At 32.7% G+C, this 21,853-nt stretch overlaps 1 protein-coding gene across 8 annotated transcripts in view; it reads left to right on the forward strand.

Annotated features, from left to right (window-relative positions):
• Nucleotides 1-21,520, forward strand: part of LOC146535975 (uncharacterized) — a 134,347-nt gene extending 112,827 nt beyond the window's left edge. For 4 of the 8 annotated variants that reach the window (XM_085191805.1, XM_085191810.1, XM_085191806.1 and 1 more), the window contains 22 exons: nucleotides 884-1,009; nucleotides 2,653-2,815; nucleotides 3,176-3,416; nucleotides 4,203-4,543; nucleotides 4,822-4,986; nucleotides 5,296-5,439; nucleotides 5,896-6,091; nucleotides 6,525-6,613; nucleotides 6,814-6,910; nucleotides 7,061-7,163; nucleotides 7,572-7,636; nucleotides 8,193-8,272; nucleotides 10,604-10,723; nucleotides 10,919-10,955; nucleotides 11,307-11,440; nucleotides 14,018-14,173; nucleotides 14,959-15,213; nucleotides 15,941-16,108; nucleotides 16,351-16,504; nucleotides 16,923-17,116; nucleotides 17,555-17,695; nucleotides 18,308-21,520. In XM_085191805.1, the coding sequence (XP_085047931.1) occupies nucleotides 884-1,009; nucleotides 2,653-2,815; nucleotides 3,176-3,416; nucleotides 4,203-4,543; nucleotides 4,822-4,986; nucleotides 5,296-5,439; nucleotides 5,896-6,091; nucleotides 6,525-6,613; nucleotides 6,814-6,910; nucleotides 7,061-7,163; nucleotides 7,572-7,636; nucleotides 8,193-8,272; nucleotides 10,604-10,723; nucleotides 10,919-10,955; nucleotides 11,307-11,440; nucleotides 14,018-14,173; nucleotides 14,959-15,213; nucleotides 15,941-16,108; nucleotides 16,351-16,504; nucleotides 16,923-17,116; nucleotides 17,555-17,695; nucleotides 18,308-18,379 (3,241 nt within the window). In that variant the 3' untranslated portion in view covers nucleotides 18,380-21,520. The remainder of the gene's footprint in view (nucleotides 1-883; nucleotides 1,010-2,652; nucleotides 2,816-3,175; nucleotides 3,417-4,202; nucleotides 4,544-4,821; nucleotides 4,987-5,295; nucleotides 5,440-5,895; nucleotides 6,092-6,524; nucleotides 6,614-6,813; nucleotides 6,911-7,060; nucleotides 7,164-7,571; nucleotides 7,637-8,192; nucleotides 8,273-10,603; nucleotides 10,724-10,918; nucleotides 10,956-11,306; nucleotides 11,441-14,017; nucleotides 14,174-14,958; nucleotides 15,214-15,940; nucleotides 16,109-16,350; nucleotides 16,505-16,922; nucleotides 17,117-17,554; nucleotides 17,696-18,307) is intronic. The other 4 variants (XM_085191809.1, XM_085191807.1, XM_085191812.1 and 1 more) reach the window with 4 other exon arrangements.
• The last annotated feature ends 333 nt before the right edge of the window (nucleotides 21,521-21,853 follow it).

Here is a 21,853-nt window from a genome sequence, read left to right on the forward strand (position 1 = left end):
AAAGTGCAAGGCATCCATTAAATACATAAATATTATAAGATATAAGGTCAATACCACCTTTGCTTTAGTTTTTAAGAAAACATATTTACGCTTTCTCCCATGTAACAAGCGGTTCCCCACTTACCGCCGAAATTTTCGGTAGGCGAAACGTGCTTGAGAAATTAAAATAATTTAAATAATCGTTCCCCCGAGTGAAGATCGAGGCCCCAACCTATCCCACTGTATCACGGCGGCATCGAATCTTAATTATTAACACTGCATTGCCTATTATATCAAAAAACATACCTATAAAATTTAAAAACAGTGAAACTTTTCAAACACATTTCCTTAATTCCTTCATTTACATTTATGAGTAAGTATAACTGCATAACAGCAACATGCATTCCAAATTACAGACCTATTTTGCCATGCTATGCCATTATTTATGCTAGCATATTATGGTTTGTTTTTAAAGGACAAGTACCACGTAGGCTTGCTTATATTTTATTAAAGTATTTTTTAATGTTACTAGACAGGGAAAACAAAACAACCTCAATTGGATGTCGAAACAATGATCGACATCATGTGTACTCACACTAACAGCGCCTCGCTGGTGTCAAAATTATCGTAGATAAATCATCGTATTATCTATAGCTTCTTACAGCTTAGTTTAGCTTTATGCTTTTTTTAGTAGGTATACAGAGAAGCAAGTGTTAGTAGATACACTTTATTCTCCACCTTCCGTCCATTTTAAAAAATCCGAAACTTGCTAAGTGGCAGAAAACGTCACGCTTTGTCTTGTCACCGAAGCGGGAAAATGAAAAATTCCCTGATTGCAAATCGAACTCACAACTGTCACGCACACAGTTAAAGACTGCAATTTATTTCCTCTCCCTATTCCCAGACTGAACTCCGGCTTGGAGGGTCGAGACATGATCGGTGTAAACAACGCGTCCTCCGACGACGAGAGGGACGACCAGCCGGTCATTCTGAACACGAAGGGAGGCACTTACAAACTGAGGGACTCCAGGTGAGTCTCTCTTTTAATATTACATCAGTTTTGTCTGGACTTGGAAAAAACTAGTAAAAAGCACATTGGATTTTTACGAAGGTAGATTAAAGTATCGATTGTTGGATTGTTTTCAAGATATTCTGTTTTAGGGCTATTCTTTAAGTACTTGTCAGTCACAAGTGTGGCGCAGTTACACACTGACTGTAAACACGGCGGTTGTGGGTTCGATCCCTACTTGAATGGTTATAACTATTCATACATACATGTAAATATCCATTAGTATCGGTCAGTTACGTATTTTTAATATTTTTAAGCTGCTATTCCAAATAATGAATTTTATAAAAATTGGAACCGAGTTTGAACTCAACACGCAATGCCTCCCGAACCTGGTGGAAAGATTTAGGGAGTGTCTTAACACTCTACTGTCCTGGTAGCCTACTACCAGGTGCAATCTGCCGACCCTACTATACGCACGATATAACGTGAAGTTAAAAAAATATTAAAATTCCTTTGACTCTGAATTGAACTTACTACGAGGGCGTCGTTTATATGTATAAGATATAATCACTGTAGTTTAATCAGATGTCGTGTTATTTGTCCCGAGACGGGTTTTAGTATTCCGCCCACGCGATGTTACAGCTAAAACTTTATCGGTCACATTTTATCAAGTTTATTTAGGTCTTTTGATCGGACGTACAAATGATACAAAGGAAAAGTGTTTTGCGAACAGAAAGGGGAGGATTTGGTCAACTTTCTTATCGTTTTCTATTAGTTTAGTCTCGGTTTATCAATATGTTTTCTCTAAAATGTATTCAAATATTTGCGAATCGATGTAACTTGTTGTTTTTTTTAGGGTAGTTATCGTATTAAGAATAGTTGAGTGTCTTAAAGATGATATAAAAATAATGTTGTATGTAATACATCATTTTTCTTGAGCATTCTATAAGATATTTAATATTTTATATCTATATGACTGGAATAGGTGTAATAAAATTTGACGATCGTCTGTTGATATAACGATAGTCTTACTCCTTACTTACTAAGAAAACAAAAAGAGGGTGATATTCGTTTGAGTAATAAATTATTTTATTATAATATTAATTTGTGTTGAACAATAAATAGAAATATTTATTCGATTTTTCGACACGTATTTTAACTAGTGTGTTATGCAGTGGAATTAAATACCTCGGTTTGTACTAGACCAGAGAAATGAAAATTTGCAAAATTGAAATTTGCTTTTATTGTATAGCAGGACAGTTTGTTTTGTTTACTTAGTGTTTTTTTTTTATAAAATGTATTTTAACTAAACACTACAGACAAATGGTCCGTACCTTATTTCATATTTTTCAAAATTATCAGCTTTAATTTTATTTTCTTTTCATTTATCACTTAAACTAGGCTTGGAACTAGATATCTCTAGGGTATTTAATTCCTAAGAAATTATAGGTATCTGGATTACCACTCTGTGGATAAGGCACTCCGTTCGAATTCGAGTTCACATTGCGTGTTGAGTGCAGGAAAGCAACACCGCGCTTAGTTTACCAGAGCTAAGAAATGAAAATAATTTAATTCTCACGTAAGAGTTTAATTAATAACAAACATTTCACTGCGCCAATATACTTATTACTTTTTTTTTAAATTGTTTTTTTCTTTTTAAATAGAATAATTGAAATAGCCGGTGGCAGGGAGCTGTATTCCCAAAGTCGCACAAAAGCCGTGCGCAAGCTGAGACACAGCAACACACACAAGCACAACCTGAGGAACAAAGTGAGGTCGCTGACCAAAGACACTGTTGATTATACGGATAATAATATTACTAATGAAGTAAGTATAGTATGAGTGTATATAAGTAAGTATAGTATTTAATTTAAAAAAAAATAGTGTTAAAATCTTTATTTAGCTTTGATAAAAGCCAAAATAGTAGTGATAAGTCTGGATGAATCTTTAATTTGTTTTGCGAATTTAGATAGACATTATACATATATTATGAAGTTTTTGAACTCCACGCGAAAGTTTTTGTAGGCAGAATAAATATCCATATTGAAAATATATTATATTTTTTGGAGCGGGAATCGAACCAACTACTATTAGGCATGGTCAGGCGTAGTAACATAAGACATACAAATATAAAATATTAACTATACAATTCCATTAATCTTAGTACTTTCTTCTTCTCGTTTCTAGATATCCATACACAGAATAAACAATGAGCCCAAAAAGATGATATCTCGCCACACGTCCCCCGTAACGTATACGAACGGCGACCGCGAGCCCATTATAGAACAGAACACTATGGGCATACCGAAGAACAGTTCCCCCATACTGGACCCCCATAAAACGAATGATGTCAGCGCGAAGAGCAGCCCGATAGCGGTCGTGGCCGATGGTGAAGTCATGGTGTTCGATGAGAATGATGATTGGAAAGGTAATTTTTATTTGTTTTCTTTTCTGTTTTGCTACCACGTCTTTTTTGTTTCTTTTTTTAGGTATTTTGTCAATATAAATTATGTTTTTTATTTATACGTATGAAGCTGTAGCTAAATAGACATAAATAAGTAACAGTAACACCGACAAAGCCACAAAATATAAGCTAGTTTACTATAAATGAACTCAGCGCTTCGTCTTATCAGAAAGAGCATTCAAAAATGTCTCATGTATGAATATTTATAATTGTTAACCTTAGTGGTTGTGGGTTCGATTTCCGCTCCAGGAAATTATTTTTATTTCCTCTCTTTGGCAAGATAAAATGCGATGTTGAGTGCCGGTACTCAAGGAAAGTACAGAATATTTTAACACTTCTAGCTGTAAAATAATATATACCCTATTATTCCGAATCGTTATCCCTTATAAATACATCCATACATCCAGAACTTACATGTGTATTTTATTTTATTTCTTAAAAAATAGACATTTATTGTATATATTTGTTTATTATGTATGTATGTCCATCGCCTTCTTCTTAAAGTTACTAATTATGTTTCACCTTTAGATCAAGATCGGTTGTCAATAGCTTCCTTTTTTATTTGGTTTTATTTGAACTGGTTGCAATGGGGGGCTTACTCCCATTTGTCGATATTATAATTACGTTAAAAATATTATATATTTTTTTGTATTTTTTTTAAAACTAACCAGTGACTAACATTATTTTTATTTGACCACTACCCCTCTAACCATAACTCATAAACTTTTTTCTTTCTTCTTTTATTTTCAGTGATATTGAATTCTGTGTCCCTAGGTTTGAGAATGGACCCGGACGCGACTGACGATGAGATCGATTTAAGTGTTAAAAGGACTTTAGACAATATGAAAAATGGTGATAGTGATGTGCTGAACAATAAAAGTGAGATAAGTGATGATAGTGACTCGTCAAGATCCAGGGAAGATGTTAGGTTGAGTGAGGGGAGTCCCACGGGCATCTGGTTATCCGGAGACGAGGATAAAAGGGTTACTAGAGTGATCGGGGAATTGCCGATCGCTGAATATGAAGGTTCGCCACGAAGATACGGTATCGGCCAAAAGGCACAAAGATCGCCCAGACCTGGTTTCCCTCAGGTTTGTTTTGTTGACAATGATTAGTTTGTGTTGGTAATATTTGTATTAGGTTTTCCTTTTTACGGGAAATATTTAAATATTATTATAGATGAAACACGTCTTAAACTGATTGAATAAATAATAAATAATTCTTGCCTCATATAAATTTAAGATGCTTTACTTGTACAAGTCACTTTTTAAAATAATTATTATGTGTGTTATGCAACGGAGACTTCATTATATATTACTAAAAACGTATGTAGTATGAAGTCCTATTAATTAAATATGTGAAATTTCAGAGAGTGGTGACGGAAAGTAGAGACGACACTCCGCCTCCTGGTTCAGCCGCCTTCGACTATTTATACGAGTTTTCGGAAACTAGGAAAGTGTTAGAGGAATTCTTCAGATGTCCAACATTGTCTGGACAACATAAAAATAGCACAGATGAAATTGTTAATTTTCAGGTATTGTTTTTTAATTTTGATTTGTTCTCTTTTTTCTACAAGTCTTTCAGGGTAGGAGAACTACCTATTATTTAATTAATGATAATAAATTGAAGACTCATATTGTATGACTCATATACCTTATAATGTTAAGAAAATATTAACAAAGATAATTCTGATGGACGTTACAATATTATGTTAAGTGCACATAATAAAAGATTTGCATAGATATATCTGAAATTTAAAATATGTTTATCGTTTGCAACAGCTTTTAAAAATTAAAATTATTTATAACATATTTCAATTCAAAGATTTATATTGGGATTACAGGAATTAGATTACGAACTTCGCCGGCAAACCCAAGAGTGTCCATCAGAGAACGGTATAGAGGGCAGTGAGTCGGACTGGCCTCAAAATGAGGGCATCGATTCACCGCACGCGATGAACAATCACACAGACTTTTTGGGATTGCAGGTAATGTTGGAATTAAATAGTTTTTTACGTAAAAGTTTTTAAATTTTAAGGCAACGTGATTTTTATAAATTTTCTAAAAGTTGTTGAATAACACTTTAAAAATGTTAAGGAGTGAATTTAAATATTATTATTAAACCATTTTATCTACTTACCAAATCATATATAAAATAGCTTCAACATAGCTGTATGTAGGAAACAACTATTTTAAAACCTAACCTAATGTTAAAACATAACTATTATATAAAACTACCGCTGACGATTTCTTTATTGCCTTGCGAACAAATAGTGAATGCATTAATAGAATCATTTTAAATTTGGTTAAGTCTCGATGTTGATTTAAATAGTTCTTTTAAACGTACAGTCTTAGGTTGCATGTTCCAGATACCGCTCTGCACTCGCACAGTGAATCCGGACAATATTAAAGAATATTTATTACTTTACTTTTCTATTCCTCAGCAAAAACAACGCATCCGTTTCCCAACGCCCGACGTGACCGCCCTCCAGGCGCACCTCGCGCACGACGCGAGCGCGTGCGCATCTCCCGCGCGCAATGACGCGGATCTGCACGCCGCGCTCGCGTTGTCCACCGCCAGCGACACCGCCAGCGAGCTGTCCATGGCCATCATGGAGAACGAGCTGGTGGAGATGAAGGGTGAGTGCAAATTATTGATTTTAGAAAAGGATTTTAAAGAAATAAAGAAAGGACAGAATGCAAGGTCAGCGTAAATATTATAAGTAAGATATTTCTGAGTATTACGGAAGATACATGAAAGGTAGATGAACGCTCTGGAATTGTGATTTCTTCGATATACGGAGTCAGTTTAGCTGACCGTGTCCGCAATGAAGAGATACATGGAATAGCAGGTACTAGCTAAGATGTCGCAGTGAGTGCTCATGAAAATATTAAATATTTCATTTCTTTGAGTAGGAATCGAACCCACAATCTACGTTGTTCACGCTTGTACTCCTGCGGCATGAGGAATTACGATCACGAACGACGTATATACGACGTACTACACTACTCTACATTAGAGAACAGTTTCTTAAAATCTGTCGTCATGCCTATTTTATATTTGTGTTGACAGACCCGGGTCGCCGAACACTGCCTATAGTTGAAGATGGACTATCTTCCGGACACGCGTCCGATACTGACAATAATAATCCGATTTTACAGGTATTGTGTGTTTTTTAAGATAATTTTGTTGACATAAAACTTATTTTTTAAGGAAATTTGTATAATATTCTAAGTTTCTAAACACATTTACGAAATTATTGTAGATATTCTTGTGACACAGTGTTGGACAAAACTTTTAAGTATTCAAGATATTATTATCATTATTATCATTAAAGCATTATAAACGTTTGTTCTTTCAGACCCACACAGTGACAATAGAAGAAATTGTAGACAGCGGAACCAATACGGACCCCCTTATGTTGTCTGACGCCGACTTGCATTCTTTAGATCCACTGGGTAAATATTATCCAGTAAAAAAACGTTAATTATTGTTTAATAGTTATATTTTAGATATGTCATCGTGGTGCAATGACACAACGTGTGACACCCCTGCGTCGCTGCGCCACGACCGCCTCGACTAATAAATAATTACATTGCCTAATACAGCAACAGCGCCCCCGCCGCCCGCGCCCGCCCCGCACCGCCCCGACACGGCGCCGCACACGCCGCACTCTGCGCACCACGTGCACCACGAGGATGTCTATCCTAGGTATTATGATTGTTTTATAAGGTTTTTTTAAGTCTAATGTATAAGGTGAAATAAAAAATCTTAAAATGTACCTATTTGGTCTTCGTCACATCTAAACGATTGAGATTTGAAATGTTATACGAAATATGTACGTACCTAAATGTAATAAAAATAATTTGCAAATATATATACATTTTTACTTTCTTGTTGTTATTTAATTATTAGAGATATTATTATCGTAATATATGAATTGCTTATTATGAAGTTACTAAATTTATATTGAATTTTATTTTAAATTTACGGTCAAGTGTATTAACACTTTTTGTTAGACCTAAAATATTTGATGATAAACATAATATTCAGACAATTCTCAAAAATAATATGATTTTAATTTTTTGAATGTTATACATATCTTTTCGCTTTTTTCAGAAAAAGGCCATCATCGGCTCAAAGTACGGAATCAGTCGAAATTAAACCAGCAAGTGGAGACGAAGGTATCTCATTAACTACATAACATTTGGTGTTAACTGTGCTATAAAGTATAAGGAAACTAAAATATGTTATATCCCAAGCATACCAATGGGTAATAAAAAAATTCTACCCTTCTTGATAGATACCGATCCTGTTACCTATTATTAAGAATTTCCATTTCCCACTTTCAACGAACTTCTTGTGGCACTGCATGTTGAGTGGCGAAATTCAACGCTGAGCTTTGCCTCCTTACCGACAAGGCAATATTTCATTTTCCGGATTAGGAATCGATCCCACAACCTACCATCCTTCATGTGCCACCTGGCCAAGACGGTATCCCTATTCGATGCATGTTATTGATTGTTACCATTCTAAAATTTCTGTTAAGTGTGGGAAATATTCCCGGGTTACCCCACATGAAGGGTGGATTAAGGGTAAAACAATCAGAAACATTACTCATCACCTTCTGTCTACCATATTACCATGTCGTATCTACAACAATAATATCTCTCCCAAAATTTTTGCTTATATGTTTCTTCCATAAAAATAATATTTTATTTTCTCTCTCTATTTTTTTAGATGAAGCAGACACGGATTTGGAGACGGACAGACTTTTAGGACAACAAAGAACTGACGATCAAGGATTCTTTGATGATAAAGTAAGTTAACATTTTAATTTTAAACTAATATTTTTTGTCAATTTTAAATTTGGTTTAATGTAATAATTTTTGAGTTTATGACTAGATAGATCTATCATCTTCGATTTATGTTTTTAATACCTATTTTTTCAAAGAGAATACAAATATAAATTAAATAATTATATTATCATTGAAAATTTTGATGAATTATTTAAAAGATTAAAGATAACATTTTTAATCAAGTGTTCATGAGCATTACTTACATACTTTATATGTTTTGAAATTGAATTCACTACATCTTTAATTCACTATGCCTTCAGTGGAAATGCTATTTATACGCTTTAATGAATTATAACTGTTCCTTATAAGATGATTCAGTGCGTGAAGTAATTGCCAACTGTATCGCGTTTAGTCGAGTAATGTTTGACCTTGCTCTCGTATTGTACTGGACATAGATTATGCGTTTGCAGTCATAGATTACACCCTAGTGTGCTTGTCTCTTGGAGACGGATATATCTTTTTTATGATATTTTTTAAAAATATTGTTTGTTTTGATTAAGACTAGTTTATTGCAATAAATTTTTAGTCAAGTAATGTTTGACTTTGCTCTCGTAAAGAGCAAAGATTATGTCATTCTGTGTGTCAAATACCCTTCTTTAAAAAAAAAGATTTTTAGGCATTTAGATATCCCAGTGTTAAGACATTCCGGTTCCGCATTTTACACACAATTAAATTCACAAATATCACGTTTTCAATTAAACTAAGTAAATGCGCCGTAATAGCTTAAGAAAAAACATATTTTTTCTAATCTTTGACGCGGCATTAAGTCACCGCGCCAACCGGTGGCCGAACAGTCAGTATCATATCATTTCCTCACTAAATACATGTCGATACGATAACATTATCTCTGTGAACTAACAAATGTTTGTAAAATTTAATATAAATGTGGCAAATAATAAATAAAATATAATGGATGAAGAAGAAAATAGTTTTTTAGTCGAAAATTGTAAAAATAATCTAAATTTGAATACAAATAAATGTTGCTTAGTGCAAAACTGTGAAGGTACAAGTGAAATTAATGAAAATAATGATAATAATTTCGAAAAATTGAGTGATTTCTTTGAAAATAGTGTGGTTTTGAATTCAAATGACGCAAATAACAATATTAATGATGATGCAAATAAGGAAAAAAATGTAGAAAATGAGTGTTTGAGTGATTCAAATAGTGTTAAATCGAGTAATGCAAGTGATGAAGAGAAAGTTGGGAAAAAAAAGGTTAGTGTACATACGTGCGTTTAAAAGTAGCATATGGTGAGAGTTGTGGAACTTAGTGATAAGACACTACAAGGACTTTTTGTCACTAATGTTACTACATATTTTTAATATTCATTTTATGTTTTTTATAGTTATGGTTATTATTAATATTTTATTGATATAAATGTGGCAAGTAATAAATATACCATCATGCGAAACGTTCACAAGTAAAAGAAATTTCAAAACTATTTGTAAGTTTATTTATATGTACCTATACTTTAAACATAATTCCATTTTTTTATTTTATCGTTTATTAGTTCATTTTTAAATTATTCAACAAACTCAAAACGTCATTTTTAAACGATTATAATAATAATAATAATTAAATTGTTTTTGTCAAACCCATAGCCACTAAACGACGTCGGTGTAACACAAAAACATTTTTGTAATGATTAATTAATGAGTTGTTTATTGTGTAGCGATAAATATTTCAGACTAAAGAATACTGTAAACACTTTTATTTATTGTCTATATATATAAAATCGAAAGGTCACTCACTCATCACGAAATCTCAGAAACCACATGTGCTAGGAATCTCAAATTTTGCATAGGAGTTACTTATAGGACGTAGGTGCTCGCTAAGACGGGAATTTGCAATATTTGACTTCTAAGGGGTTGTTTTTGGGGTCTAAAGTTTGTATGAAACTTCGTTACTACAAATGCTAGGAGTCTCAAATTTTGCATAGACGTCAATAAGACGTAGTCATGGAGACAGAAATTAATAATAACATAGTTCACGCGGGTGAAACCGCGAGCGGGCCGCTAGTATATATATATACCTAATACTTTTAATAACACTTATACAAAATTTACTTGTATTTTGTATTAGTATATATTATTAACATTGTAATTGAGATGCTAACACCATAAATAAGCTATAACAAGGGTATAAGAATTTCGACTTCGATTGAGAACGTATGTCTTCTTAGTTATTAGAGCGCTCGGACGATTTCCTAGAGGACTGGGTTCAAATCCTCGTACATTGTACGTGTGGGCCGTACGAGTATACTCGTAAAATGTACGTTATCTTTTTCTCAGGGTTGGCGTAAACCCAAATCTCGTACAGTGATGCCGTCCGGCGGGTCCACGGGCACCAACCGGGACCATTCACACGAGGCGTCCGATCATAGAGATGATGAAACTTTGCATAATGGGAAGGTAACTGTCTATTACTTCCTTTTTTCTATTTTTACGTCACACTTTATCCTGTATCGATCGATATCTCGTTTTAAGATATTCTGTTCTTAAGTGCCAATTACCTTAATTACCTTTTTTTTGTATTTTTGCGTTATGTTTTATCCCCTGGTTTGACTATTGTTGAGTAAATTTTAAAAACGCTTCTTTTCTTTACAGGATAAAGATGGAAAAAAGAAAAGCAAGAATAAAGAAGGTAAGACAATAAAATAATTTAATTATTAATGTATATATATTACAGAAATATATACATATATATTTACTTGTGTATTTATTTTCTTTTGCTTCCATTGGAATATCTGATGGTAAGTTTAAAATATGCTTTAGAAATATCAATAGAATAAATATTTTAAAAATATTCTATTACAATTTAGATTTTTTTTTTTAAATATTATATTTTTTTTTAAATATTGTTTTTTTTTTTCATTTTTTTCATTTTTTCATGAAATGAAAAAAATATAAGTAACATTTTTAAATAATTATTGTTTTTATTGCAAACACTAAGAAAAAAAGCTTTAATTTTTAATATAATTATAAAATTTTTCAGACATGGCATCAGTTCTCATAGAAGGAGTGTTGTTCCGAGCTCGATATCTGGGCTCCACCCAACTCGCCTGCGAAGGTCAACCCACTAAAGCAACTAGGATGTTACAGGCTGAAGAAGCTGTTTCTAGGATTAAGGTATGACGTAGGCTAATTTTGAGTGTAGATTATTATTATATTTTTAAGAACTTCAACTTGATAATTTGGGGTACTATTGTCCTAAATATCCGATTAAGGGGTGAAATAAGTAACTGATTATTTTTCACTATAATATGAAATACTCGAAAAAAATATTTGTGCATGCTATAAAGTTTATATGTTGCTGTAAAAATGAGAACTAATCTATTAACTTAATATGTAATAAATGGTACTTCACTTAGTGTCTGAACTTTGCTAAAGGTTCTAAATATATCATCTTAATTTCGTTAAAATATACTATCGGCTATTGGTTAATATTAAAATTCGACTGATATAAAAGTTTTTACAGTAATATATACTTCATTTAAATAATCGGGGGTATTGCACTATTACTAAAATTTTAACGAAAATACTTCGATTTTTAATGTAGTAAACTGTATAGTATATAAATGAAAAATAAGTTTATTTACACATTTTCTTACAAATAACAGGCATTCTCATGTTTTATTTAAATAAAAGGGACGTAACATTTGCCCGTGTGAATCGGTGACATACCATACAATACTATATGTAGTTCAAATGAGCATGAAATTACTATTCCTTCCTTTCTCCACGTTTTTCACAACGATTTTCTTGAATTTTCTATTAAAAAAAAATATTTTCAATCATTCGGTTTGAGTATATTTTATTTGATATCAAGAGAATCGTTCGTATTCTTGCTCAATGCTATCTGTCTCGCTCTATCTCGCATATCTTATACTGTGGTAATATAACTTTTATTGGTTATTTTAATGCTTAAAATCACATAATAATATATTTTTTTGTCAGTTTGGATAATCTTTGTTTTCTCCTTTTCTTGATATATTTCTTTTCCATTTTCCTGTTTTTTGTTCTTTAAGAAAGATTGAAATTTAATGAAAATATTTTTTATCTATAATTATGGGATCTTATTTGAATTTTCATATAATAGTAATTTTATAATCCAAAAGTGCATGTTTATACCTTCGCAACCTTTTTCAAAATATTTGTACTTCCCCGTAAGGCGTAATATTACAATGTTGAATATAGCAAGTAGCATTGAACTATATGATAGTTAGATAAAACTCTATATACTGTACTGTGTCTACTGTTTTATGTATGATCAAATCTGACATTCTTTGAATGTTTCTAAAACTGTTTTTTTAATAAACCTTAAAAAACCAAATAGTCATCCATGTTTATGTGATTTTAATAAAACTAATTGTATTAAAAAAGAAAATTTGCACGTCGCCCTGTTTACCTGTAATTTCATGCTCTCTAGGTTTAGTGTTTTGAGAATGCTAGTGGGATATCCTGTCCTAATGCCCGACTAACTACAATAGTAATATAGAAACGTACCTCAGCTCCTGCCAAACAAGTTACGGCCTTATATACTTGGCATTAGAGTATTTTTTTCAGTGTATTCCTCACCCCGACCCAGGAATCGGATTTGTTGGCCGGCTAGCCTCCTCTGGATGTTTGTTACTGAGCTTGCGCTTAGCTTTGCTTTAAAGAATGCAACCTTTTTCCTTTAGGTGGGATATCATATTTTTTTTCAGACGATATTAAAAAGATGTGACATATACAGCCTAATGCATATTTTTTGTGTTCATCAATTGATTTTTTGTAATGATTTAAGTTGTTTCCATTAATACCCTTCGGAAAATCGATTATTCTTTAAATTATATAGGATTTGTGATTTTTTTTCTTAAGAAATATTTGATGCATGATCATTTAAGGTGAGTTCCCGTTCAGCGGATCGCTTCGCTATTTTTTGACAACTCGCGCTTCCAAGCACGTTATTCATACACGCACGTACGCATGAACATACCCGATTCACACCGGCAAGGTGTCCACGGACGGTAGCTTCGCACAGAATCGAATCTTGATCCTATCCTATATCTATATACATAGGTGGTGGAAGGTCGTTAGGTCAGCTTTCATAATGACGAACTCGCTTCTCACATATCATTGTCAATTTGTGTGTATTCGAGTTGTTTTGCTTGCTTTTGCAAACGAATTGGCTTTTTGGTGCAATTTTCTAATATTGTAAGGAGATTTTTAAATGAATCGTTACTATTTTTGTAAGCATTTTTATGACATAATATGGATTGGCAATATGAGATTTTTTATCGAGCTTCTATATGCTGGCTTAGCTTATGGCAGCTTACGCGCGAAATAAAAAAAATAAACGAAATTGTTTCGAATTTAATCTTAAAACAAGCAAAACGGTTCGGCCGCTGTCTCTTCACTCAAACGTCACGAATCCTCTGAAGATATAAAATACCCTCCACTAACGTGCTTTAAGGTTTATTCAGTTAACATTTTGACAATTGTTTCACCGATTTATTTAACGTAGTACTGATGTCTGATCATCGTTCCTCATTTCTTTTACTTATAGCTGTAATGTGTAGAATTTTTTTTTATTACACCTTAAAGTACGTTACTATCGCGTCAGCTGGATCAGATCAGAGAGACAGCAAATACAATTTATGTACAAAATCCGTTACAACCAACGGTATGTGAGATCGCGAGGAGGTTAGCCGGTGTGTCCCGCAGTGGGGCTGCGACGGCCCGTACTCGGGGGTCTACGCGGCACCCGCGGCCGTCTTCCGCTTGGCCTTCCTCGGCTCCGTAGAGGTCGACGAGGACTCGAGGAGGCGCAAGAAGAGGCCCAAAAAGAATATGGTGGAGGAGGCCGTCACTAAAATTAAGGTCGTTTTCATTAAGTTGTTATTGATGATAGGCTAGTTAGACGATAGGGTAGTTAGGTTTTGATTGTTTGTTTTTGTTACCTAATTGTTTGATATCTTGTCCTGTTTTGTGTGGAGATTCTTTTTCTTTTAAACAATCGAAATCATTAAAATATCAAAGAAAGCTAAGTATTTTAGAGTAAAAACATGGAAGTCTAAAACTTTCGTAGCTTACCAAAATGCTAGACAGTAGTTATTCGGTATCGCGTAGTCACAATCGTATACACAAATCACACTAGCCATCTCAAAAAACTAAATTATTTTAAATGTAATTTAATTAATGTGCATGAATACATAATATACCTACCGCATGCTTTGTACTACATTTACTAATTTGAACACCTTCTCACATGCTTTCATTGGAATGTTTAGGCCCTGGTAAGTTTTACAGCCTATTTGTTTTTAAAATAATTTAGTAAAGTTTAATCGTTTTCTAGAAACGTATAAAAAAAATAACGTAGTGAGATTTGAAGCTGCGTGGTATCTGTACAAGTGCTCTAATAACTATACCATACGTTCTCATCAAGCTACGTCGAAATTCTTATACGCTTGTTACAACATACTTATGTTGTTAACATCTCTGCAGGAAGATTTATATAAATTATCGCTTCCGATTAGAGTTATCATTTTGCAAGGAAGTTTGGCATTTATTTTATAAAGTCTGAGTTTCTTGTATTTATATATAAAAAAATCAAGAATGTTTAAATATGCTTGTAATTTTGAAATTCACCACGATTTTCGTTTTAGGCTCCCGAAGGAGAGAACCAACCAAGTACAGAAGTGGACTTATTTATTTCAACTGAGAAAATAATGGTACTAAATACGGAATTGAAGGAAATAATGATGGATCACGCGTTAAGAACCATTTCCTATATAGCGGATATCGGGGACTTGGTCGTCCTCATGGCGAGGAGACGCTTCGTTCCACACGAAACTGACTCCGATCAACCGAAATTGAACCGTACGCCCAAGATGATATGTCATGTTTTTGAAAGTGAAGAGGTGAGAAGTGTCTCTAAGTATAGAATAAATTATTATATTGGTGTTTGGTAAATTTCTGATAACTAGATATTTATGTTGGCGATGTTTTAGCCGGCCGGTTGGCCGTCGTTTGATCTTAATTGCCATTTTAAAATAGAAGAAAATTTAATTAACCAATAGCTTTATTTTAAATAAAAAAATTAAAATGAAATTTATCAGCTTCTTGCTGTATCCCGCACACAAAACGGTAGCCAGAAAGAACCTAGTGTTAAGACACTCCGTTCCCAACTTTATCTATTTATAGCTTTATTTGATTTTTTTGAAATGGAGACTCCATTTACTAATAGTAACTTAGTACTAAAATTGGTACGACTTTAAGTTATACTTTACGTTATGTTGCATGCGACTATTATATGATTAAATCGAATCAAAGGGACACTTTTACTTATATTTTATCCTCATAAGATTGAAACTCAAGTTGAATTTAATATGAAAAACATCGTAGGTAGCATACAAAATGGCGTTTGTTTCATCTCTATTGTTTCTAATTTGACCGCAAAAACCAATGCAAATCGCTAACGAGTTCTACCAGTCCTAACATTTAATTACTATTAATTACGGTTTTGTTTAGAAAACGTTTATTATTTGACAAACACGATAGTAAAAGAACAATATAATTTTCTAAATTTTGTTTATTTTCTGTAGTTTTCCTCCATTTTCTCTAAAAATGGTGTCAACCGCGTTTCAGGCTCAGTTCATAGCTCAGTCTATAGGGCAGGCCTTCCAAGTAGCGTATATGGAGTTCCTAAAGGCGAACGGCATAGAGGATCATAGTTTTGTAAAAGAAATGGATTACCAGGAAGTGTTGAACAGCCAAGAGATATTCGGAGATGAGTTACAGATGTTTGCTAAAAAGGTGAGTTATATTTTTAAAGGTAGTTTCATACCTATAATAAAAAATATTCTACTAACTTGACCCTTGTAAATGATCTTCATTCAAAAATATTTTAGCGAATTATGCTTATATCTTTTATAGATGAAGATGATACATATATAAAAATGATACATATACCTATTATAATATCTCTTGGAAATCTGAAAGTTGAGTCCCGCTATGTTTTATTTTTATTAATGCCAACCCAAATTTCCCTATATTAGGAACTCCAAAAAGAGGTGGTAGTACCAAAGTCCAAAGGTGAAATCCTCGGCGTGGTGGTGGTAGAATCGGGATGGGGCTCGATGTTGCCCACCGTCGTCATCGCCAACCTGGCGCCGGCGGGCGCGGCCGCCAGATGTGGACAACTTAATATTGGTCAGACCTGCTTTATAATTTATACTTTTACAGTGGAGAAATGAATATTTCCTTATGTCAGATTTTCTTGAAAATTAGATATTGACAATTTTCTCGCTCTCCTACTTTGAGATAGATTCTTGGGTCAGTTAATATGCAATATATCTAATAAAATAAACAGAAATCGATAGAATGAAATGCATTAATATACTTAAAAATTATAAACTATTGAGGCAACACAGGGTCTGACTCTAAACGACATGGTTGTGGGTTCGATTCTCGCTCGAAGTAATGTCCTATTTCACATGTAATGTCTCGAAAATGGACGATGCGTGGGGAATAGTGTTCTAAGAGTAGGATAGAAGGAATCTCTGTTTACCCTGTTATACGCAGAATACAACATGAATGAAAAAAATACATTTTTAAATATTTTTTGCAGGTGATCAAATCATAGCCATAAACGGTGTAAGTCTAGTTGGCTTACCGCTATCAACGTGTCAGACGTACATAAAGAACTCCAAGAACCAAACAGTGGTGAAGCTGACGGTGGTGCCGTGCGCGCCCGTCGTCGAGGTCAAGATAAAGCGGCCGGACACCAAGTATCAGTTGGGATTTAGCGTACAGAATGGAGTCGTAAGTATTATGAGATCTAAATATATATTTTTTTTACATTACAAACAATTTTGAATTTTACTTATTTGAAATTAATTTTTAAGAGATTTTAGATTGTTATCTAAACGTTCACTCTTAGGTACCTAAGAGTATGTTTCTATATGTTTCTATCGATTTAGTTTTCGTTTAGAGAACATGTAATTTTTATTGTTTTCTTTAATTGCATAAATTAATATTTACATTAGACCTAATCCACACGATAACAGGCTGAAATAATGATTTTTAATTTAAGTTACTTTTCTGAATTGAAAAAGAATCAGAAATTAGAACATCTATAGAATTTAATATAACATTTTTCTGTTCAAGAAAATATCTAGAGCTCTAAAACCAGAAGATTTTTTTTAAGTTAACCTTAAGTTAACTTTTTGTCCTCAATTATATTCCATTGTGTGATATCAGATCTGCAGTCTGCTCCGCGGCGGCATAGCGGAGCGCGGCGGCGTGCGCGTGGGCCACCGCATCATCGAGATCAACTCGCAGAGCGTGGTCGCTGTGCCACACGAGAGGATCGTCAACCTGCTCGCCACCTCCGTTGGGGAGGTCAGCTTTTTATGATTTAGCTTCATCCAGTATCCCGTACATAGGGTAGGCAGTGGAAACTGGGGACCGAGAGTTAAGTTCCCATTAAAACACTTCCGTTTCCCTATTTCTGTCGAATTCTGGAGGCATTATGTATTGAGTGGCTTTGCCTCGCTTTGTCGCGCTTTACCTCGGCGTTTTAGCACTTGTTGCTTTTAAATAGATGAAAATAGTAGAAAAAAATGTGTAACAGACTAAACAGATTTGATTGACAAAATATGACTTCGGAAAAGGAATGCTTTTAAGTATTATGCTTGATATTAGGTATATAAAAAATATTTACGATAAAACTGCCTGTCCGAAATAGACCGTTGTGGGGCAGAAGCGTATCGTAAACGCGACGATTGTGGGTTCGATTCACACTCGCGGAAATACGTTATTTTCATTACCTCGTTTAGGCAAAAAAAAGATGGTAAAAACGGTTGGCGTTGGATTCCGCCACTTAACACGCAATGTGTCGAATGCGGACGGAACGCGAACTTGGCCTTGACCTCTGCCTATCCTGCTAAATGCCTAGTTCATATGTGAAACTTAAAAACAAGTAAAAACTCTCTTTTCTCTCACAAATTATAGATATTAATGAAAACAATGCCGACATCAATGTTCCGCTTGCTCACCGGACAAGAGAACCCCGTGTTCATATAACAAGTGCCTGCCGCTACTACACACTACGATGCGCACGGCGGGGCGACTTACACACATATGTATGTGTTTATTGTGTAAGTGTTTGTGTGTATGTCAAGAATTTGTGTGCGTGTGTGTGGGTGCCGGATTCTATTTTTAAAACTTGTATTTGGATTTTTTCTTTAAATATAATTTTGGTGTAGAAATTGGAATTTTATTTGTTATATTTGTAGCTAATTTGGTTGGTTGTTTTTTTTTTCGAAATATTTTTTTTCGAATTCAAGAAGAATGAGATGTGTTTTTGAAATTGAGTTGTTATTAAATTAAATATTTAATAAAATAATAGATATAGTCTGTATATTGTGAAATTTATTAATTTTATATTCATACAAATGAAAAACTGAAGATACGATGATAATTTCTTTAGAATTCATAGGTTAATTGTAACCTACTTCAAATAATTTCATCAAAATTAAATATTATATTTGTATTTTATTAGCGACACAAGAAGTATTTATCCAATTACAGATTTAACTTAAAGTTAAAATTATTATTTATTATTTTTATAAATTTTTTAATCAGTTTTACTTATTATTATCAATGAATGGCCTAGCAAATGAATATAATCCGACACTCACAAAATATGTTATTATTTATATACATATTTCTAACTTGAATTAAAGTGTAATAGTATTATATATTGTACTAAAATTATATTATATTTTTAGCAAACAATTAAAGAAACTTTTGCTATAATTATGATTTTAATATTGATTTTATTATTAATTCGAATTATTGTTCGACAAAAGCGTAGTTCTTAAATGAAATGAAAGAAATATCTGAAATAAATGTAACTTCATCGAATATAATAAAGTGAAAATTAATATTTTTAGTTTTGTTATTAAAACTTTTTTTGGTATGTTATTAGTAATTTTAATTTTTTTTTTATTATTGCTCATATATTTCGATATGATAGTTATTATTCCATAATACAACTTGTATTTAATATACATATCGTGTGTAACTGCCCTGAAATGTGTTGAGATGGTCTTTGAACTTATTATTTTAAAAAAAGTTTATATAATCTGTGGTTTACGAACAGATAACCATTAAAAATAAATATAATTCTGTCTTAATTTTTTTTTACTATACTATACGGCTATATTATCACAATGAAAATTATTTCGTTGTAATGAAGAGTCATAAAGGTTGGAAATTTAATGATTATTTTTTATACTTGATATTGTTTTGACACTAATAAATGTTTTGTAAAAAACGATATTTATAAAACATTTTTAATAATAAGTTCATCAGACCTTTAGTGTAGCTATCAAAGAATTTGAATACTCAAACTCATAATATAAGTGATGTGATGTTTCTCAGTACGGAATGCTTACGAATGCTTGAGTGGCTATACTCTTATAAGGTTAGTTCTAAGTTAATGTATCGAAAACCGGGGTCTTGGCACTTGCTCGATAACATTTGCTTCTAAATAAAACGAAAAAAAAATAACAAAAATATATCACTTTATGTTCATATTTAATCTGTAGGCTTCGACATAGCAAACCTGAGCTTTAAAAGAATATATTTTTAATCTATTGTATTTTTTTTTTGTTTTTGTATAAAGCACTATTGATATATTTGAATTACCAAGCAAGTGCAAAAACCGTAAAGAAATTATTATCAATTGTGTATACATATTATTCCATTTAATAATTTATTAATTGTAAACTTTATAGGTATATCAGGGATGTTAGTGATCTGGATACGGATGCAGATCTAGAAAAAATAATATATGGGTTTCGGTTACGGATATAGAATTATTTCGGATTGTCCGTTAGTTTCTAATAATTTTCGTTAGATTTTTGAGATATTTATTTTTAAAAGAGTCTTTATATAACTTTTGTCACTAGTAAATAACAAAAGTTCTTCGTACTTATCGCTACTTAGTACTAAGGGCTAGTCTATCATAACAAGTCCTTTTTATACTCAGCCCATATTCGAAATTATCCGAATTTTTGTATCGGATTACGGCTACATTTTTTTTTAAATTTGGGTAACCGATATTTCCGTTTAGATTTAAGAAGGTTCATAACGTCCCTGTTATATATATTGTGTATTTGAGAAACGATCGCTCATATCCGCTTAGATATTGTTAAAATAATTTAAAGTCAAATACAAATTGATCTTCATTGCACTAGCCGTTGCCTTTCTGCCATAGACAATAAGTATCTTTCTTGTCATAGCTTTTAGTTCAAATGTTGCCATATTTTTAGAAATTAAAAAATATATCATTCCATATTAGTCATGGTCATTTAAATTCATTTTTTATTTTTATATGTTAGAACACCAATAGTATAAGTTGAGAATTAAATATAGCTGTTTAGTGCGACTGATGGATTTTGATCCATAGCAAAGTATCTTGAATAGTCGAGATTCGAGTCTCGGTCGAGTGAATCTCGAAGTGATCATTTGATATATGAATTGATTAGTAAATATATAATATAAAGCATTATTCGTGTAGCGTTTCAAAAATGTCATATTTTGTAAATTTTATAGTGTGGCTATAGCGTTAATATGTAATCTGTGTCCCCTTAGCTAAGCTTAGCACTCTTGAGGACGAGTCTATATAATATGTATGTATAAATGGAAAAAAAAAGATATTTTGACAACCTTGTAATGTAAGAGTTAAGACACCTCTAGTATAAACTTTCCGCTTACCTGTATCCCGAGTTTTGATGCTTTCCATATAAATTGTAGTGTTATTGTAATCAAAAATTACCTTCTGTGTTGTGTTGCTCACGACCAGTGACTATTTTAAGTATTTTCATTAAAAAATGTAAAGAAAAATATAATTATTATATTGACTAATAATTCGTTTTCTATGAATAATCACTGGTCCCCGCCCCTTGTCACTTGCGTTAAATACTCGAATATATATATTATAGATAGTACAGTCTGATGTAATTTTATATTGCTAGCTGTTGTGAATAAGATTTATTTATATTTACATTGGAAACACAGATAATAAATAGCATTTTATTGTGAAAGCTGATATATTGTAGGAACATTAACTAACATGTGAAATAACTATTGTTGTTCTCATTTCTAAGAGTATTATTCTAGTCTGCATTAAAGTTAAGAATAAACTGAACAAATTTATTTGGTTTTGTTTTATTTAAATTTTCCTGAAAGTTTTGTGTAAATAAAAAATGAAGCGCAATGCTGTACAACGTTTACGACTGTACATATTGTGATCGTTGTGGGTTCCCAGGAGGAAAAATAATTGCGATTGACATTATATTTTAATTATTTTTGTTATTATTAGGGAACCTAGTGTTAAGACACTCCGTTCCCCACTTTCTGCCGAATTCTGCAGGCATTGCGTGTTGAGTGGCAGAACTCAACGCCGCGCTTTGCCCCGACACTAGAGCGAAGAAATGGAAATATAAACGTAAAAATACACACAGGCATAATTATATCCAACTACCGTTA

The sequence above is a fragment of the Heliconius melpomene genome, chromosome 10, assembly GCF_056956725.1.
Source record: "Heliconius melpomene rosina isolate 202511_hmr_F chromosome 10, ASM5695672v1, whole genome shotgun sequence".
In the NCBI taxonomy this organism is placed as follows: Eukaryota; Metazoa; Arthropoda; class Insecta; order Lepidoptera; family Nymphalidae; genus Heliconius; species Heliconius melpomene.